At 54.9% G+C, this 21042-nt stretch overlaps 1 protein-coding gene across 1 annotated transcript; it reads right to left on the bottom strand.

Moving 5' to 3' along the window:
- Positions 1–319: 319 nt before the first annotated feature.
- Positions 320–19218, bottom strand: NR2E1 (nuclear receptor subfamily 2 group E member 1). The gene is made up of 9 exons (XM_017673972.3): positions 18434–19218; positions 13834–13979; positions 10552–10639; positions 8995–9230; positions 7600–7746; positions 5420–5516; positions 4883–5032; positions 4524–4629; positions 320–1802 (listed from the first exon to the last, which is right to left on the bottom strand). The coding sequence occupies exons 1-9, from the start codon at positions 18456–18458 to the stop codon at positions 1640–1642; spliced, it is 1158 nt and encodes a 385-aa protein (XP_017529461.1). The 5' UTR covers positions 18459–19218; the 3' UTR covers positions 320–1639.
- Positions 19219–21042: the final 1824 nt, after the last annotated feature.

Raw genomic sequence — 21042 nt, forward strand, 5'->3', positions numbered from 1 at the left:
TCACACTTCACCTTCTTGATCATTAAATGATTTCAAGTTCCTGGTCAGGGTTGAAATGTTGGAGAGAGAAACAGAGGAGCGAGTGAATGAAGGCTCTTAATCGGCCTCTTTCTTCCTCACACAGCAATTTTTCTAACAGATGCAATTACACTTGAGAGCTGCAGAGAACGGAATCTTATGTTTTATTTCTTTATTCATCATTTTACAAATGGGATTCACCGTAAAAAGGAGATTGCCTTCGTGGTCCCGCTCTCCGGGCCGGGGTGCTCAGAGCTCCAGTTGGCACCCCGCTGCCGCCGCCGCCCTGTTTCTCGGGGGTGAGACCTGGCCAGGGAGGGAGGCTAAGAAATCAGGCTGAGTTCATTTAAATTCAATATATTTTTATTTTTTGTAAATACAATGAGTACAACCTTTTAACTTCACAAATCAGTTAATTCACTTTGTACAAGTAAAGTTTTACTCACCCTATGGTAGTCCACGTGCTGAATATTTTTCCTCAGTGCTAGTACCTAATAGATCAACATGGGAAGAGTACAGCAGCTATTTTAAAACGTTTGTCTCTACATTCCCGTAAATATAGATTCATACCAAAGGAGCAGCTTAGGGTGTAGGACGACGTGCACGTGCACGCATTGCAGGCTTTACCAGAAACCGGTTTTCCGAAAGGCATGGAAGGGTCTCAGGCTGTTGGCAATGGATCAGTCAAGAAACCTCTGAGCATTCGTCTCCTGGGGGTTCCTCCTGGAGTCCTGCACCTGTTCCCTGACTCCCTGGGGTGACTTGAAGCACGAGTTTGGACCCCCCTTGCCTTCGGTTTCGCACTACGCTAACAGGACAGCGGTCTGCCTCACTCAGCCACTCATCTGCACTTTATTTGGTTTTGCTGTTTTTGTTCATCCTCCCTCCACTGTGTCGGCTCAGTAAAGCTCTTCTCTTTTTAAGATGTTATCCAACCTGACGTCCCGGTGAGAATCTCATTTTCGTCCACCAAATCCTTTGACAAGGTTGCCTGGCCTATGGTATTTAAAAAATGAAGAAAAAAAAGAGGGGCAAGGCAAAAGGTAGAAAAAGGAAAGAAAGTAGAGAAAAAGCCAATGTCATGGCATAAGCCACCTTTCACTTATTAACTCAGTTCTGAAGGCCACTTCATGATGCATTACAATAGAGGGAAACTTTTGATAAAACTTTCGATTTAAGTCCTAACCGTTATTTTTAAAATAAATTCTCCAACACAAGGTAGTCCTGAGGGCTGCTGAACGATGTTATACACAGAGCTCTATTTGGTTACCCAACTTTATGTGCTAAGAAAGAAAAGAAGGTCCTGCTTATGTTTCAGCTTGTGATAGTTCAGTCCAATCTTCCAGGTGAGGGGCGGACCGGCCCCCCGACCAGGCCCTCCTCCCAGGGCCTGGCGGCAGTGAGTTCTCTCTGCCCAGGCCGGCCTTGCGTGCTGCCCTCCCCGGAGAGAAGCAGCAGGTCAAAGTGACTGCAACTGCTTTATGTCAACGGACATTTTTTTCCGAAGGCTACACATACCCAGGTGTATGCTTCCTGAAGGGTTCATTAGTTGAGGCTTGTTCTCTGTGGCTAGAAGTTCATCAGAAACTGTCCCATCCTGAGAAGCGGGGACTCCGAGAGCTTAGATGTCACTGGATTTGTACATGTCTGAAAGCAGTCTTGTGATTGGCACGTTGCCGATGGTCTTTTTGAAGAACACTTCTTCTATGGTTGATGGACCGATAGAACGTAAAGCTGGCAGAAGCAACAGGAGTTTTCCAAAACGACAGGGCTGAGTGGGGTATCTGGAACAGGAGAAGCCGGGACAGCAAGGTAAGAGCCACCGCTAACAGGAGCCGACACCTCCCCGCGACCACACGCCATCTGTGCACGTCCAGGCTGGGCCTCTGTGCTCAGGTACTGGCCCTGCAGCGGAGACCTGGGTGGGTCCTCGCAGGCCCTCCTCTCCCTGCTTCCCGGAACGACCATCAAGGCACGGAGACTATAAATGATGCTGTGGAGTCACATGGTGAGTGTCCCTACACTGGCCGAGGGGCCGTATTTTATTTGGAGAAAAAATAATTTTAAGAAACACAGTACTGAGTTTAGGTCAAGTAATGAGTGTAGGGCGGCAGCCAGTGCAGAAGACACCCACGGTATTGATGACCAAGCTAGCTGTCAACAGCCACGTTTTCTGATGCTCAAGGCTCCTTCGCCAGGCTGTTTTCCCTCAAAGAAAATGGATTCCTTTTCTAAGCAATTCTCCACATTATTATTCAGGCATTATACTTAGTCACTCTCAGGAATAATTCTGTCCTTATTACACTGCAAATTAAAGACTGCGTTCTGTCGGGTGGCAGTGCCACCCAACTTTCACGTCAATGAAATTGGCATATAATTAAAGATGTGAGAAATTGCCGAACAGATTCTTCTCTTGATGTCCAACACACATCGTGCTCAGATGTGCAAGTTCAATTTGCTGCTGCCTTGAGATGCCTACAAGCCACTCCTCACCGCGGCCCTGATGCTGCCGCCATCCTAGCTGGGAGTCAGGTGCTGGTCGGAGGGCTCCCTCCGCTACCACAAGCCACCTGAAAGGCTGGGCTCTGGGGGCACTCACCTGTAGCTGGGCCACATTCAACCCTTGGCCATAGGCGCGAGAAGCCGAGATACCACAATTCCTTCACAGGAGTTAGGTAGGCGGACGGACCCTGACAGCCCAGGAACCCGCCTCTGCAAACAGGGCCCCGGGGGTAATCTCCATGCCTGTCTCTTGGCTTTGGGCACAAGAAAGCACACCTCCCTCTTCAAGCTGAGTGCTGGGCCTCTGAGGACCTCATGGGCCTGCTTCACTGCCCAGCTTCATGGCCACGCATGGGCAGGGACCAGCTGACCATGTTTAATAGTGTCGTACAGAAACGGGGGCTTATCTACATTTTTTAAGTAAGTAAAAATAACTAACCCCACCACTTGCTCTCCTTGCTGAAGGCGTCACCTGCGTTTCCTGGGAAGTGCAGCCAAGACCTGTGCCCCCCTTTCACCTCAGCCATGTACCCCCTTCCGCAGCGGCCTCCCTCCCCAGGACCAGGCAGAAGGCGAACACCCTGAAGCAGGGGTGGTGGTGGCTGCCTGGACAAGCCCCTGCCATGTCTGCAGAGTCACCAAGGCGGTGTGGTGGGAGGCAGAACTGCAGTGACACTCCGCCTGCGTCGTGCAATGAGGCGAGCAGTGCCCTGTTCTTTCTCATGTCCATGATGCCTGCCAGGGGCTGTGCACAGAGCAAAGGCTTGGCCAAACCCATACATGGGCATCGTTTTCTTCTCACTGTGATGTTCTTTATGCCCTAGTGACTCTAAATGTCAGAGGTCAGTTACGATATACAAGTACATTCTCAGCTGGGGGTAGTGCCCAAATTATGTACTGCTCCATTTATAATTCCAAACAAATACTAAATGCTTACTCTCTACATTCTGAAATTTAACAGTGATTCTACCTTTAAAACCCATGGCACTTTAGTTTGGAAAAGCATATGCAGGTGCACTTCACATGGTCCGAGGGGCAGCTCACGGGCAGCAGCGAGTTCCATCCATGAGCAATTAGAAGAGGATTTATAATAGAAATAAAAGGCAGTCCCACCGGAAGTGGTATCAGCCCAACTGAGCAGGGCCGGCTCGGGGTTTCTCTGAGCCCCTGAGGTGAGGGGCACTAACTGCCTCTGCCCATTGGGGCAGTGACTCCCAGCGCAGTGCTCGGTTGGGGGGTGGGGCTGAGAGGATATGGACAGGCCTCCAGGGTCTTCCCTTCAGGGTCAGTCTAGAGAGTAAACACGAATAGCGGCTCTACGCTGACCTCAGACCCACCTCGGTCCTAAGAGAGCAAGAAGCCACTGCTCTTCAAAAGGCTCACTTTTTTCACTTGAAAACAGGATCAGAAAGTCTCTGCCTCTTGGTGGTCGGTAGTGGCTGCCAGAGTCTACAGTAGACAGAACAGCCTCTGCCGGGGGCCCTGCGCAGCTGGGGGCGACCTGGCGCTGTGCTCAGAACAACTCCAGAGGCAGCAGTCACTGCAGCCAAGCAGGGGCTCATGACGTGGTTAAAGACGGCCTCTCTAGAGAGTTCTCTGGTCCTTCCTTTTGGGATTGGTCAACTTCATCCAAATCATATGCCAATTTCCTCCAAAGAAAGGTGCTTGCCTCTTTAAAAGGAGGCTGTGGTCACTCTCTAGCACACTAACTAACAGCACTCTAGCCTGCGTTTTTACCTTTCCCGCCTCTGGCTCCATTCACACAGAGGTGCCCAACTATTTTGATGGATCAGCTTGTCCAAGCAGGACAGCCCAAAGGGGTCCGGCAGTACCTCCACTTGGATGGTCTAGTCGGGTGTGTTCCTCTCACCCACCCTGCGACGTAGGTGAGAACATAGATGAGGACGTAGATTCTAACTGATCTGGCAACAGCATGAGTCCCAGTGCCTGCTCGCCTACTCACAACGGGAGTGGTTTTCTGGAGCCCAAGGCAAACAAGTCACCTGGTATGGATGTAGCTGTTGAGAGTCAGCTGGGCCTCATCCTGGAGGGCTGCGATGGCGGCAGCGTTCCGGAAGCTCCGCAGTTCAGAGCCACTGTGTGTGGGCACTAGAAATGAAGGCCAGGAGCCTGGTGAGCAGCAGAACCTAGGCAGGTGGGGACAGCCCCTCTCCCGAAGTGGGTGTCTGCGGGGGAGCACGCAGGTCCCTGCAGCTATGGGGAGTGGGGCCAGCCAGACAGGATTGGCTCCCCTGCACACCGTCCCCTCTTCTCGCGAGGCCAGTCTGCACTTGGAGGTGGCTGAATCAGTGAGGTGGCAAAACTGGGGAGGGAAGAGAGACCAGGGTTTGGGTCTACTTACCAGCTTTGAACGTGACAATACACTTCAGACAGGCAAATTCCGTGGCGTCCAACCGGAGCTGTCTGAACCGAGCCACCACCTCTTGTAAAGCTTGTATTTCGGATATGATCTTGTTCAGCTTCTGGGAATCTGTGTTGTCACCATTCATGCCTAGAATGAAAATATGGAGTAAATGCTCTGGTATGAAGGCATTTTCATGATTTAATATTGATTTTTGACAAAATCCTGCATATCAATATCTATTCAATTGTCACTCTAAGATATCTGGTTCCATGTAAACTGGCTATATTGTATGAAAGTTCATATAAAATCTTCTCTTGGATGATAACAAACACAGTAATTTGCATTTAAATAACAATGCGAGCAGTCATGAATACAACAAAACAACATTATTTGCATTTAAATATAGATTTATAAATGACAGGTAGACTCTATTGTTCAGCAGGGATTTGATATTCTTTACATGTTGTTCTTTTTTCAGTAATGTATTTTTATGGTAATTTCTACAACAAAGTCATTAAATTGTGCAATTCTTACCAGATACAGCCAGTAGAGTGTTAGCATCAACCGGAATGGCCCATTGTGCTATTCCTAGAACAAACAGTTCTCTCCAAGCGTCTTCCAAAAGCATCAGCTGTCATACAATAGACGTGAAATATAATACAGTGTGTCATTTATAAATTTATAGACAATTCCAGTATGTCAATTTCCATTATTTAAAAAAGTGTTTTAAATGCCTGCCTTGGTAATTTTTCTTCTGAATATCCTAGCTTTCCCTCATTTTCCATATTTTCCTTTTTGTAAAGGTGCCTATAGATAAGCCCATGCATTTGAGAGCCAACCATGCCAATTCCCCAAACTTGGCTTTCCTTGGAAAAGGGTTTGCCCTTCCTGTCCCTGCAGCCGTCCTTTCCTGACCATCTAGAAACTTCTTCAGAGACCCAGGCTCTGTGAAATGCCACCAGCCTTGGCAGGCTGATTCCTCCCATGTAAAATGCTGCTATTAGCCAGGTTGAAGATTCTAGACTAAGCATGCAAATCTGGGCCCCCTTCTTCCCGGAGGGCTGAGGGGGCTGGGCTAGGAAAGAGATCACTAATTCCCAAGAAGCATGCAGGCAAATCAGGGTGTAATTATGTTAATCGGGTTTTGCTGAGTTTACCTCATCTCACTGCCTGATTTTTCTGAGACTCATAAGTGGACAGCGTCAAGGTGCCTGTCATTTTCATTCTAATAAAATGTGCTACTGAATATTTAAAATGAGAATCTGGCTCCTTTTCCACATTAATATACTGGATTCCACTTCGCTGCTGTCTGCTTGTTGGCGAAGGGTCTCCACCATAGGGCTGAGTGGCAGACAGTAAGTAAATTTTGTTTGGATTAAAGAGTCTACAAATACTTGTTTTGAGAAAAAACAGCCAGTTTATACACACATAGACACACACACACACACACACACACACACACACACACACACACACACACTACAAATAGAGGTAACCAGTAAACTCGATCAAAGATAAAACCTAACCATCTTGAAAAATCACTCAAAACCCAATCAATTCTGGGTGATTTATGAAAAGATTTCCTTTTTTGGAGCTAAGAGCTGAACTGTGAAGGCTTATAACCCAAATCACAATTAGACCAAAAGGTTTCATTTTCAAAATGCTTTATTTTTAGTTTTGTTGCATAAGTACAGAATATAATACTTTAAAAATGCAGGGTACACGGTATCTAATTCTCGCCATGTGTGAAAGTCCAGGCATGAAAAACTGAACAGCCCCTGATGGAAGATGAAATGTTTTGAGCACATTGCCAGGCCCCTGTGCGGAGACATGCTTCCTATGAAAGGGCACTATTATGCTTTAATTAGGTATAAAATGAATTAAAGGAACAAAACTTTTGTTGTAAAACTACTTCTTAGCTTTTTGGGAAATTTGTTATTAAGTTGCATAAATGCACTGGTGACAGCCAGTGGTGATGAGCGCTTCATTTTCTTTCTTCCCCTTAAGTTAGAAAAATTCTGGCAGAGGCCATTTCTGATACACCCAGCAACAAAATTTGAGGGTTTTGGTACAATGCAATTTTTAGTGGCATATGCTTTTTCTCCTTCTGAGTATCATTTGCAACCACAGGATTATGCATGATGCCTATTTGTCTACAAGATTTCTCAAAAAACTTAAGAATCAAGAGACATCCTAAGCTGCAGGAGGTATGCAATGCACCCTTTAATCCTACATGTTGGTAAAATGGGCCCAAACCATGAGTCTAACAGTAGAAAACATAAAGCTGTGAATATAAAATAACATGATGAGTTCCCAAAATCTTACAGGGGAAATGCTATCATTACCTTCTGTTGCCCTCAGTTCCAATGTTTTTAAGAAATCATTGTTTTAGTAACAATTTTAAAAATCATTACAATTTTTAGAATTTGTGATGAAATTTGTTTCAATTAAACTAAAAAAACAGAGATAATGTTCTTGTATATTTCTTTTTCATAGTCTGGATCCAGTTTTCCTGAAAGAACATAATCACATTTCTTAGTAAGGATCCCATAGCTAAATATTTTGAACCCAGAGCAAGAAGCCAGTAAAAATGGTTTTCTCACTGCTTTGAGGACAGATGCCTGGCCTTGGTGATTTATCCAGGTAACTTCCAGTTTTGCAGGCTATTTTCCCAACCCCTTTCCCCCAAGACCTCATTTCCCTTTTGGTCATACCTGGTCTTGCAAAGATAGTGTGGAGAAAGCTGGGACACTCTTGGCCCACTTGATGCTCATGAACAGAAGCCTGGCAGCTGATTCACACACTGACTCTGTGGCCACTTCATAGAGATACATTGGGGTCCCATTCACTTCATGGGGGTACTGGGCGGGGAAGAAAGAGAAACACCAGGGTGTGAGGAAACCACAGCTTTTCAAGAGAAGCCAAACTAAATTTTCTAATTAGAACAGGGAAGGAGATAGGAATTTGGATGTCCCGCTTAAACATGCAGTTGCTGTAGGTGCATAAAAAACAAACACCTATATTTATAGTTTGGGAAAAACTAATTGTAGGGAGAGGCCCATTCCCACTCTTTGGGGACCTGCTCTTCCAGAGGGGCATCTGGCTTTTTCATCCCTTGCTGCAAATTTTCCTCAGGCTGAGCCAAGTGCCAGGCCTGTCTCCCAATTTAGACAAGAGCTGCTTGCATTTGTGTAAATAAAAATAGATGTGAAAAAAGTATAAATTAATAGGCATCCCAAACACAAATATGCATATGAGTATTTTTAGAAAGGATTAGTATATTATGGAAATATTTCAATTAGACATCTTAATCATTCACAGAGCATTCCCATTCATAACTGACAACATATTCATAACACTACTTTCTCAAGCTTATTATACACATCAAGGGTAAGAAAGCAATATTAAATATTGTGCGTGTGCGCGTGCCCAGGTGTTTGGCTTCCCTGCAGCGTGGGGCTGCAGCTGGCCTCCTTTGGGGAGACCCGGAGGCCTCTGTGCCCGGAGTGGGGGCTCTGGGAAAGCACCAGCTGGGGGCCTGAGGCTAGTCCCTAGGGGGCAGCCTTTGAGCTGCTTCAGGCTAGTAGAGGCTCAGTCCTGGTGTAAACCCTGGCATCTCCGAAGAGAGTGCGGGGAGAGTGGAAAAACGAAGCCGTGTTCCTCAAACTGTCCTAAGGGTGGGTTCTACATGTCTGGAGTCTCCGCCTTACAGGGAGGCCATAACTTGGCCCAAGAGATCCTGAGATTTCCACCGCAGGAGCTCCTCTGGCCCGGGCCGCCAAGTCCTTTCTCCTGGACGCCAACCTCCGCTCTCCTGGCCGCCTGGGACGCGCAGGCCGCCCTCTCAGTCCAGTCAGGGCCCCAGCCTCGGGCCGTGCCTTAGAGGTGCGGGTCCCCAGGCTCCACTTCACACTTGCAGAAAGGGGCTCCGGGGGACGGGTTCGCGTCCGCATTTGTAGCAGGTCAGAGCAGGACCTCACGGTCCGCTAACGTGTGAGCCTCCTGCGGCCTCTCCCCCTTTCCTGACCCCGTCCCAGATCACAGGACATGGGCTTCCCCGCTCTCCTCCGCTCCGCACGAGGCTCCTCGGGCCCAGCAGGGCCACTGACCTTGGGCGTGGGCTGGGCCAGGCTCACGAGCGTCTGCCGCTCGGGGGTGGCGGACACGGCGGCCAGCTCCAGGCCGTGGGGCTCCAGCTGCGTGACCGCCGTGAAGAAGGCGGGCGCGGGCAGCGCGGCAGAGGGGAAGTGCGCGGCCGCCCCGTTCTCCTCCTTGTGGCCGCGGAAGTAGAGGGCCACCTGCTTGCGGATGGTGGACGTCCGCGGCCCGCGCTCGTGCTGCACAGCTGCAGGGGAGACAGACGGCGAGCCGGGTCGGAGCCTGGGCCGCTGCCGGGCCGGCAGGGCCACCCGGGAGGTGGGGAGAGGGCGGGAGAGGAAGGGCAGGGGGGAGGGCGGTGGGGCCTCCCGAGGCCCGGCGGAGAGCCTGCCCGCAGTGTGGCGGATCGGCCGGGCCTCCCGCCAGGCGAGGTGTTCGCCGTCGGCTCGGGGCTCCTCCCCACCGGGGGAGGCCGCAGGGCGAAGTAGCGAGGTTTCCTCGTCCGCAACCTCGGGGAGACGGCGTGGCGCACGGCCAGGCTCGCGGGCGCGGCTCCCCACCTCCGCCCCTGCCCGCGGGAGGCTGTCGGGCCTCCGAGGGCCCCAGGAGAAAAGGGCCGGAGCCTGGGAGACGCTGGGGGGGGGGGGCGGCAGGAGGGCGAGCCCGTCTCGAGAGTGCGGGAGGAGGGCAGGGAGATGCGACAATTACCACCGACAGTTTAAACAAACACATTAATTCAAGGCATCTCCCGCTCGCTGCGCCTGACAACTTGTCAACTCGGGTTCAACAGGTTGGTCGCTGCCTTCCGCTCCCCGGCGCGCCCGCCCCAGCTGAGCGCGCTCGGCCTGCGCTGCGCCCCATCCCCGCCCCGGGCCCGGCCTGGGGCGCCCTCGCCAGGCCGCCGCAGGCCGCACACTGGTACGGCGCTCTGCCCCAGGGGCATCCTCACGTCCTCGTCCGGCCGCGCGCTTCTCGGAGCCTTCGGGGAGCGGGGTGTCCGAGGCACCCGCGGCGTCACCTTCCTCTCCAGCCCCGCTCGGGGGAACCGAGAGGCCTGGAAAGCCCAGGTCGCCGCAGTGGCGGTCCGGAGTTTGGAATCGTGGTGCATTTGCAAACAAGGGTTCGAAATTCCAGGTCTCTGCCCTCCCTCCCAACTCAGTGTGTCCTAGTCCGCGCCACCCCGGCCCCGGGCACCTATCCGCCTGCGCGACCCCGCGGGGCTAACAGGCTCAGAAGGGGCACGAAAAGGCTGCAGGGAGGGGCGAGGAGAGAAATCCGCGCTGCAAGCAGGACACACCGCCTGTGCGTCCCCCGCGGAGAGGGTCCCCGGGAACGCTGCCTTCGCGGGGCGGCTGTGGGCACGGCCTGGCCCTAAGGGGTCCGTGGGGTGGGCTCGCGCGGAGAGACGGGGAGGATGGACTGGAAGCCCTAGGCCAGTTCCCAGCATCTGCAAGGGATTTATGTACTCGGAGACGATTTACATGCATAGGAGTGCGGTGTATTTTCTGTACATATAATTTACTTACTACTCAACCAACATTAGAAGAATAAAAACATGTGCTGATTACCATCTTTGTTCATGTTGACTTCCAAACACTTCTTCAGCCGACACGCCCTGCACTGGTTTCTGTGCGTCTTGTCCACCGGGCAGCCTCCCTGAAACAGAGTGCAGGCGGTCAGCGGCCCCCAGGGCCTGTAGCCTGTGGACGCGAGGCCGGCGCGGCAGGGACAGGCGTGGAGGTGGGAACCGACCCCGCCACCCATCGTGGAGCGGCGGGTGTGGGTGCGTGAAACTCGAGGGCCTTGGGCACGAGCTGGGCCAGGTAGAGAAAGGACTGGGATTCCCAGGCTGTCAGGAGGCCCAGCCCCAACCCTGGGCAAGCGGTCAGGAGGGAAGAGCCCTTTTCCATGCAGGTGAAGGGTCAGAGCGCCAAGTTTGCCAGACTCGGCGGTGTTGGAGAAGCTCACGAGGGGCCCTGTCCCCGGGCGTGGTGGTGGAGCAGGAGCGACTTTTCAGGACCGAAGACAGCGACCGGGCCCGGGGCGGGAGGCGGCCGAGCTGCACTGGGAGCCGGAGGACCAGCCGGGATCCCCGCCGCCCCTCTCCGCCGCTTCCCGCTTTCAGGCCTTGAGTCGACCTCTTTCTGTCACTTTGCGGGGACCCCATTTGTCTGTCAGATGACTATCTCCCACTTAGTCTCCACTCTCCTGTCCCCTGGCCCTCGCCTTTGTGCAGGAAGCCATCCTTACAACCAGCACGTGCGGAGTTGCCTTGAAGACCCTGCCCAGATTCGTGGAGACACAGCAGTTCCTGGAAGATGAGGCGGACACAGAGGGCGTAGGAGGGCAAGGCCTTCCCAGGTGAGGGTGGGGAGGGAAGAGCCCTAGGCCTGGGCAGGACCTAGGATGCCCGCTGTGTAAATGTGACCGGGCAGGTAATGTGATGATGAACTGACAAAATAGTAATATGGACTGAGAATACTAGCCTGATAACAAAAAAAGACATGATTGCTGCCTTAGAAATATTTATTTGAGATGCATGAGAAAATAAATGTTCTACCTAATGCAATGGAAAAATATTGGCTATTAAAAGGGAAAACTTACAGAGAAATCTTCTTGTGGAATTCATTCAGTTTAGGTGTTGTTATTGAGCAAGCGCATACATACATAAGGGGTCCTATCTACATGTGTCTTAGACACTGGAAATACATGTAAGAAGTTTTGGACTCTCCTGTGTTTCTAGAAGTTGCTACTGTTATGTTTGCAGTGGGAAGAAAAAGAACAGAATAAATATATTTTTATTTTGCTTTCTAATCTCAAAAATTCATATACTCTAAATATAGAATAAGTGCATTTTCTGAAGTAGTCTTTAGGAAAAAGTTACACACATGCACAGTTTCATGAGATCAGACTCCTCCAAATTAAGATATGTTGATTTGTTTTAAATAAAAGTAGGGGAGAGATTCATAACAATTTCTAAATGTCATTATTACTGTTAATAATAAATTGGAATATTATTTGCTTAATCTTAGAATCAAAAAGAGTAAAGAAATATTTTTTGGCTCATAAGTGAATTCTTCAGTGCATCTTTGCTGGCCAGTGTAATAGTTCAGTGTTGGGAGGGTTAAATAACTTATTATTAAATGCAATCACATGTCCACCCTCCATTGTTATCCTGCTAGTATTCTGATACACATGCTAATACAAAATGGAAACCTTCAGTACTTAAGATATTCAAACCAGATCATATGTATATAAATATCTGGAGCCTGGGAGAAAGATGAGGGCCTGAGCTCGGTCCATTCATTCTCTCTGTAGGGAGAGGACCACCAAGCGTGACAGTCTATCATCACTCCCTTTACAAGTACTTGGGCTGACAACAGTATGTCTGAATTCGGAGCCAGCCCCTTTGAAACTATCAAGCATAACATCTGAGATTTTGATTCCCAATTCTGTGCATTGCATAAAAGTGTAAATAATTTAGGTAGAAGCCTGTTTAAATCTGATGACCCACAATAATCCTACATTCCTGTGGAGCTACTGGGATACAGTCCTGCGTGTGTGTGTGTGTGTGTGAGTGATGTGATGTGTCCGTATGGTGAAGTTAGAAACAGACACAGAGCTGTGTACCCGATTAAACAATTAACAGGCTGGAGAGTTGAACATGACTTCAAAATGCAAATAGCTTTTTTTTTGATAATCCAACTCTATCAGAAATTGATATGGGCAGAAAGCACTAAAATAAGAATAATTTGCTAGCAGCAGATAATACATGTGTATATATACATGTGCATCACATATATATATATATATTTATATATATATATAAGTGAAAGTGCTTCACCACTTTGGTCACCAAACGGTGTCTTCTGACTGATACCCTCTCCAGGGCCTTCTTGAGAGGCAGGTGGCGGCTCTGTGCTGAGGCCCTGGGCGCCTGGCTAAGGAGCAGGCAGTGTGGAAACAGAGGCTGACCTGTAAATCAGCCTGTCACTGAGCTGGAAACTGAGTCAGGGCACGCAGCCTGCTCTTTCTGGAAGCTCCGGCTCCAGCTCAGCCCGGCCCGCACTCCCCTGTCTCAGAGTTCTGCCTGCTCAAGAGCAAAGTGGGAGCCTCTTCTTGGTGGAGGAAGTGGACGTTGGGGGGGGTCCCAGTTACTCCCTCCTTGGGGACCTTCTTTCTTGCTCACTCTGCCCTTTTCTGACAAGGCCCAGCTGGAGTCACATGGATGCTGAAGCCCCCCCCCCCACGCCCACCTCCAGAGCAGCCCTGCTTCTCTCCAGTTGAGGGCATACCTCTCACAGAGCCCACCCCCCCCACAGACTCCCAGAGAGCAGACCTCTCCGCTCCACGTGGCCAACACTCACTTTGGGTCAGTTTTGAGTCAGATGCGCTGGGCCTTCTACAGCTAGCACCTCAGGCAGCGGTCAGGGCCCTGAGCTTGGGTGCTGCTAGGAAGAGGGTGCAGTGGCCTGCAGGGTGACAGCCCTTTCTTCTGCTTGCACTAGGGGTCTAGATTCTAAAGTTCCTTAGGTCCCATGGGCCGGCTTTAGAGCCACTGGGTGTGGGCCTTACCCAGTGTGAAAACCTGACAGAGGCTGGAAAAGGGGAGGCAGTACAGGAAGGTGCCAGAACCTCAGAATTCCCCCTGCAAACAGATCTCTCTTGCCCTTTCCTCTTCCCCAGCCAAAGGGCCTTTGAGAGTTGAGGCTGGAAGGAGGGGAGAGGAAAGGAGAGGTCAGGGCCCGGGCTCCCCTCTGCAGCGTGCAAACCCAGAGGAGGCCTTGGCACAAACAAAGGAGGGGGAGGCGGCAGACGGGGGCTGGGCGGTGCAGCCCTGGCCAAGGTACCTGGTTTCCGGATTTGCAGACATACGTCCTATTCCTTCGGATGCTCCGTTTGAAAAACCCAGAGCAGCCGTCGCAGGCGTAGACCCCGTAGTGTTTCCCGGAGCTGCGGTCGCCACACACTTTACAGGGGATATCTAAAATACGGCCTGGAGTCGCAGGAGAGACGAGAGGGGGAGGGGGCCAGAGGGGAGGCGGGCGGGGAAGAGGGGGCAAGGGCAGGGGGAGAGAGAGATGCTAAGCAATCTGACCTCTGAAGGGATTAGCGCCCAAGCTGCGGTAAAAGCAAATAATGAAGTGATTTTATAGCCAAACTTTTTTTCCTTGAGCAAGTGTCAGTTTCCTACAATGAGCATTATTCATGCACCGCTACATGTATTTGGGCTCCTCTAATGGCCGAGATTACAGCCGGCCGGGGCCGCAGCGCGGCCCGCCGCTGCCTTTCTGCTCCGCGCAGTTTGGCCGCCTCCCTCCCCCCAGCTCCTGCATTTAACAGAGAAAGTTGTTCGCGAGCGCTCGAGGAGACAAACTTGAAATGTAAAAGGGAAAAGAAGAAAAACAAACACGGCTGGAACCAGGGATGGCAGCTGGAAGGCAATCGAGTTCTCCGACCGCCGGGCGGTTGTTATTCTTAGGGTTATTATTGTAATGCTAATCTTAGGAGTATTAATGGCAATAAGGGTAGTGGTAACCGCCCAACTTTCCTTACCTGCTTAGAAGAGTGCGTGGTGGATCGCTTTTGGGAAATAACTTCTTTTAGAAAAAAATGTAGCCAAAGTAGCCAGCACCAGGCTAGGCAACTGCGAGGAGAATGATGCAAGGGCCTCGATCCCCTGGCAAGTTCGCGTGGACAGCCAGTCCTTCGGCCTCCACCCCGAGTTCTTCCGGGAAGACCCGCCTCCGCCCCCTCCAGCCCGTCTGGGTCCCTTCGTTCTGTTTTTCTGCCGCTGCCAGGGGCTGCCTGTGGGCAGCAGCTGGCTAATTTCTCCAGACTGCCCCCCAACCTCTTTGGCCTCGGCCGTAGCCTGGTTAAGAGAACTGTCCTCGGAAACCCCTCAAGCCTGGGGTGGCCGCGGACCCGGGAGGAATGTTAGGGGGTAATATCCGAAATCTACAAGGGAGGCAATTATTTTTCTCCAAGGTTCAGGAGTCCAGCAAGCCTGAAGCAGTTTCCAGTACTTAGAAATCCTCCCTCCTGCAAACACAGGGAGTATTAAATAACGTGTTCACGTAATTAACACTTTGATAGTAATAATGATAGTCAACGATTCTGACTAAGAATCATTAAGTTCTTTATATTTAATTTTCAAGTCGCTACCCGTCCGAAGGCCTCCAGTCTGGGCCTGGACCACCTTTGGCTGGTGGAAGTCGGCAGCGGCTCCCCCGAGCGCTCGGCTGAGGCCCGCGATTAGGCTGGGCGAGCGGAGGCGAGGGGGCAGCGCGTGGGCATGCGGGGCTCCGAGGCCGCGGAGGGGCAGGCGCGCTCGAGGCTGCTCTGGCGTCCCGGCGGCGCCGGCCCCGGAAGGCGGCCTCCGGGAGGGGGCAGGAGGACGCGCGCGGCCAGGGTGGGGTGGGAGGTCGGCAGCGACCAGGCCGGGCAATTACAGCCTCGCCGCAGCACCTGCCTATAGAGCCACCAGTGACCCGTCAAAAAGAGTAGCATGGGAATTCGGACGGCGACAAAGGCCGGCGGGGAGGCGCGCGGCGCCGCGGCCAGCGCCTGGGCGCCCCCTCTGCCCGAGAGTGGGAGGAGAGGTGTGCTGTCGGGGGGAAGGGGCTGCAGAGAGCCGGCTGAGGCCCCGGGGCCTGTCCCTGTGCCCCCGGGCACGCAGGGCTGCCCGCAGCCGGGCACGCGGGCTCTGCCTCGGGGCACTCCCTGGAACAGCTCTCCACCTCTGAGTATCACGCGCCCTTCGGCTGGGCTGGCGCCCGCGTTCGGGGTCCCGCAAGCCTGTCGCCCCAGCTGTTCTCTTCCCGGTGGCTCTTTGACGATGCCAAGATGAGCGCGCGGGAAGAGCAGCCGCGGGGTTCTTTTCCCGCTTCCCATCCAGACAGAAGCGAGGAACTCACATCTCTGGGGAGCCCCCGAGGGGTGGAGGGAAGACCAGAGCGCGGGGCCCCCGCGGGCGGGGTTCCTCCGATCGTCGCCTCCCCCAGCTGCCCCGGCTGCGGGTCGGCCCTGCCTCGGCGCAACCCCCAGCCGACCGCGGCTCCCGGGGCAGCTGAGAGCCGAGCATCCCCACCCGGGGCGGGGCCCGGGAGGCAGGGACGCGAGGACCCCGCGGCAGGGCGGGCCTGCGCCTCACACTGCACCACCCAGACACGTTAAGGTGACTTGGGGTCACGAGACAAGCTGGTCGACCCCGCTGCAAAGCTCTCATTTAGGAAGCCGAGCGAGCTCCGACGGGAGGCAAGCGGGAGTTTCCTGGGGCTGGAAAACGGTTCTTAACTTCCCTCGCCAGGGGGTCCCCTCGGGGCTTTTTGTGTGTCATAATTGCCTAAAGATATATGGCAGCTTCGATTACTGTAATTACCATCAGAGGCTGTTGAAAGAAGTTAGTCTGGGCTGCAGGGGTGACTGGCCGGGGTCTTGTTACCACCCAGGCGGGGCTCCCGAGTGACACCGCTCTACTCTCCCGCTGTGCAAACCGAGCGAGGCGGGGGGCTGCAGATCTCGCGGCCCGGCCAGGTCCCGACCCCGCCCGCCGCGCGCCCACCTGCTCGCCAGACGGCCCGGGGCCCGCGGGTTTGGGTCTGGAGGAGGCCTGGGTGCAGCGGCGCCACAGGCGGGGGCTACTGTCCTGCCTGCCAGAGAAAGCTCAGCGCCGGCTTCCGGACCTGCACCGGGGCGCGAGGCTTCCGAGGCCGAACTCAGGCTCTAGGGAAGTTGGAAAACTCCGAAGTTTTCCCAGTGCGTCACTAAGCCTTTTTCCTCTAAGGCCAGAGGGTTCGCCTGCGTCCTGGTCCACCGCGCGCGCGCGCGCGGCCCCCAGCGGCCCCAGCTCCTCGCCCGCCCCTTCCCTCGCCGCGGAGGCCTCTTCGCAGCACTCACCCCCCGCCCCCGCTCCAACACCGGCGACTCCGCATCCCGAGCGGGGCAACAGCCCGAGCCTCCTGACTTCTAGAGGGGAGGCTAGGCCTGTCCCCGGGCGAGAGCGCTGGGAGGCCGGCCGAGGCCCTCGGGCTTCGGGTCGCCGCAGGGGCCCGAATGCATGTGGACAGGTTTCCTTCCGCGCCTCCTGGAAGGCCCTTCGCACGTCAGGACACGGCCCACGACAGGCGAGCTGGCCTGCGTCCCCGGGACTCGGGCAGCGAGACCGGGCAGGCCCGAGGCTAACTGGAGCGCCAGCCCCCGCGAGGATGCGGCCGCGGCTAGGGTACCTTCTCTCCTCCCCGTGCCCTGGTTCTAAACATTTCTCTTCCTTTTTTGTTCACGTTCACTTTTTTAAAAAGGCAGCACCCCGCCCCCCAAACCCGGACAAAGTGAAAACACAGTCCATTCTGGGAGGCCTGCATCCGCCTTGAGCGGGGCTTCCTTATCAGTCCTCAGAAGTATCTCGCACTCTCCCAACTTTCAAAGACTCAGGACAATGGGGGCGAGCGAGGGGAGGGGGCCCGAGGGAAGCCCACAGCGCCCGAACCGCTATAGGCGAAAACAAGGCAGCAGGAGAGCTCCGGCATGTGGGGCCCACGGCCCCTGCCGCCCAGCCCTGGACCCTGAGAGCCGCGCCGGCCCCCCGAGGGCGGGAACTGCAGTGCCCCAGGGAGACGGGCGCGTGGCGGCCGCCGCCCCCAGCGCCGGCCGGGGCCTGCACAGCCCCGGGTTCCGCAGGGACCGCGCACGCGGACGCCCTCGCGCACTTAGCCCCGCACCCCCGGGTGTCCGGGCGCTTACGGACTGGCCGAGGCTTGGCGTCCCGAGGGAGAGCCACCAGCTAGGCGAGTCTGGGGCAGCAGAGAAGCGCGCGAAGGGAACGGGCCGGACATTCCTGCCTCCGCCGAGCTCCCGCTTTAAACCCTCGGGATTAGGGACTCGGGCCTCCCTTGCGAGAGCAGTTCGCCATACTTTACATTCCCCAGTTAGGACCTCCGCGGATTTAGGATTAAGGAAAATGTGACTTTTCAATTGTTTCTGCTTCCCAGTTGACAGGATTATTTGAAATAGCTAGAAACAGGGTGCAAAGCATTCCATTCGAAATCCGCTTTGTGCAGAGTTGCTTTTGCGCGCTGGAGCCTGGAGTTCAGAGCGATCGTGTTATTGTGCCGCCGCCGGGAGCCGCGGCCTAGTTCCCACCCCCGTCGCCTACCCCTCCCCACACCTGGCGGCTAAGCGGAGGCAAATCGCCGGACTGGTGGGCTGCGTAGGTCTCCACCTTCATTCCAGACCAGAGGGAGGCGGAAGCAGCAATCCGGAGGTAACGAAATTGTTCCTGCCTCCCCAAGAAACGCTCCGGCTCCAGGAGGAGCTGGGCCAAGGCGCACACGCTGCCTGAGTCCCTCTCCCGGCGCGGAGCCGCAGCGCCCGGGGCAGGACCTCCCCGGCCTCCCGCGCGCCCGCCCCAGGCTGCGCGCCTGAGCCCCGCGGCGGCCCGAAGGTACCCACTTGTTGATCCGGCGGGCTTGCTCATGCTGGCGGTCCCAGGGCGAAGCGGTTGGTGGGCGCTGCCCGAGTCCCGGCCGGCAGCGCCCGCCTCGCCGCCGGACGCCGCCGTTCTCCAGCCGCCCTCCAGCCTGCGAGGCTCCCGGGCCGGACAGGTGGGTGTCGGTTGTGGGCTGCGCTGCTCCCGGGTCGCTCAGAATTCGTTCCACGATGGAAATTTATGCATCCTTAAGTTTCTTCCCGGCTCTTGCAAAACCGCAGCTGCTGGGAATGTTGCTTGATATGGACACACGCATGGACAGACAAACGGAGAGACGGACAGGCAGATCGAAGAAGGGAGGAGGGCAAAAGAGGAATGTTGTAGGACAGAGATGGAGACACGAAAATGGTGTCCTTATGGAGCAAAAAGGGCAAAACCCCTCAATTCCCCCATGCCTGTCTCTCAGTCTTCAATCTCTCCCTCTAGGCATGCAGGATGTGGACAGATCTCTACAGACCGCCGCGTTTTTTAAGGAAAGAAGGAAAACACGACCGCAGTCCCAGGCAGACGGGCTCCGCGCTGCCAAACCCAAGCGCAGAGTGGGAAAACTAGATTGCTGGGAAGTCTTCCGAGGGACCAGGTGGTCAGGTCCGGGGTTCCGGGGAGAGCCGCGCACGCAGCGGCAAGGGTTCCCCGAAGTTCATTACCCCGTGACTTTGTGCCTGTCGCTGCGGGCTGGGTCCCCTGTAATATCTCCAGAAGCGCTCTGACAGGCAGCCGCGGGGAGGGGAATAGGGCGTCCCTGGCCCACTTAGCTTTTCCCCCAACTCCTGGCGGGGTCTGACGTCAGCCATGTGCGGGGAGGGGATGAGAAGAGGGAGGGGGTTAAATGCTAATGATATTAATGAACCTCCAAGCGGCTCCCAAAGAAAATGCAGGCGCTCTCAGAGCTGAGTTAGAGTGAACGTGGGAGCGTGGCTCGGTGCGTGCGTGTCGGTGAGGACCGTGTTGCTTTTGTAATAAAAATGAATTATTATATTTCATCGCAAGGGGGGAGGGAAGGGGAGATGCAGCTTTCTCAAAACGCTTCCGCCCTTCCCTCCAGAGCGCCAGATTCACGGAAGAAACTAGGTGGCTGTGTGTTTGTGTGTGCTTGTGCGCGCCGGAAATGGCCGTGTGAGTTGGTTCGTTCTTGGTGCCGTTGCCCCTTCTGTTGGGCAAAACTTGGATCTGGCCCGAGGTGAGTAATTATTCCTTTTGCAACTATCTACGTACAGGTATAGCTGAGGACTCGCGTGCGGACTTTGGGGCCTGGGATGGGGTCCGGCGGAGACTCCGCGTTCCTGCGTTCCTTTAGGGCACCAGCGGCGGGAGGGCGCCGCCCGCTTCCCGACGCAAAGCCATGGGGCGCAGGGCGAAGCTCGGGTCGCCCGCATTATCTGCACGGGAGCCCTGGAGGGCAGAAGCTCTCCCGCGGGCAGCTCGTCCCCAGCGGGCTTCGCGGGTTCCCTCCCGGGTCGAGGGGTTCTGGAGAGCTTCCCCCGCCTTGGCCCCCACCACGCCGGCCCTCCGTCCCGCGAGTCCCGCGCTCTTCCGCGCCCTCGTCCCCGCGCCGTCCTGGGAGAGCGCGCGCCGAGGGAGCAGTGATCTCCGATCCCTAAGAGATTAATTCTTATTTAAGCCCCCAGCAGCTTGAACTTGTCGAACAAGAGCCAGCCGCCTCTCCTCCGGGCGTGGGCCCGGCCAGAGGTCAGGGGTCACACCTCCCGCCCACCGCAGCGCAGCGGGGGGAGGTGGGAAGGCCGACACCAGCTCTCTGCAGCTCTGCCCGCCCCACCCCCGCACTTTATTCAGAATCGGTGTCAGCCCGGGCTTTCGACCGGGGTGTGCGTGCAAGGGAGTGCTGGCGTCCCCCGGGCCCTCGGAGGGCGCGGCAGCTCCCCGGCCGGGCGTCTCCGGGCGCAGGCCGAGCGCTCAGGTCGCCGGCCGCAGCACGTGACGGCAGCTCCGTTGCAGCCTCTGAAGGGCCCGAGGGCCCGGCCTGGGCACAGCGCGCCCTTCGGAGCCCGGTGCTCGCTAGTAACGCGTGGAGACCAGAGATCGGGGCTAGGGACACCCGGAAAGAGCAAGACCACCTCCCAAGTCACACACACACACACCCTCCGTTTTTCGAATTGGGACGAAATTAGGGAATTGTGGAACAAAGCCCTAAACCTGTGTTTTTTAGGAGACAGGACAAGAAATCAACATTTTTGACAGGCAAGTTGGGCAGACGCATGCGCAGCGAGCCCAGCCGGCGACGCGGTGCAAACTCGAACTCGGCGCCCAGAAAGGTGGGCGTTGAGAAACACACCTACCCTGCCAGGCTCTATTTTGGAGCCTAGGGTTCTGGCTCCCGCCAGAAATCCACTCGCCGCCTCCAGCACCACCACGACCACGTGGGCCCAGTCCTTTGGCCAAAGGCAAAGAACTTCAAGCGTCCGGGCAGTCCATCCCGTGCGGAGATGAGGGCTGACGTCGGAGGCTGGACCCGGCCTGCCTGCAGGGGAAGGGTTAGGAGCCTTGCTGGGAGGCGGCCCGGAAGCCGCTGTGCGGATGCGGCGGCTTGGAGGTAGGAGGTCTATGGCTAAAC

This window comes from Manis javanica, chromosome 13, assembly GCF_040802235.1.
Source record: "Manis javanica isolate MJ-LG chromosome 13, MJ_LKY, whole genome shotgun sequence".
Lineage (NCBI taxonomy): Eukaryota > Metazoa > Chordata > Mammalia > Pholidota > Manidae > Manis > Manis javanica.

Excerpts from the sequence above, each read along its gene's own strand:
- NR2E1 (XM_017673972.3), bottom strand. The coding sequence starts at position 18,458 with ATGAGCAAGCCCGCCGGATCAACAA. Across the intron at positions 10,640-13,833 it reads TCTGCAAATCCGGAAACCAG|GGAGGCTGCCCGGTGGACAA; the intron begins GTACCTTGGCCA and ends ACTCTGTTTCAG. Across the intron at positions 4,630-4,882 it reads TATTGTCACGTTCAAAGCTG|TGCCCACACACAGTGGCTCT; the intron begins GTAAGTAGACCC and ends CTTCATTTCTAG.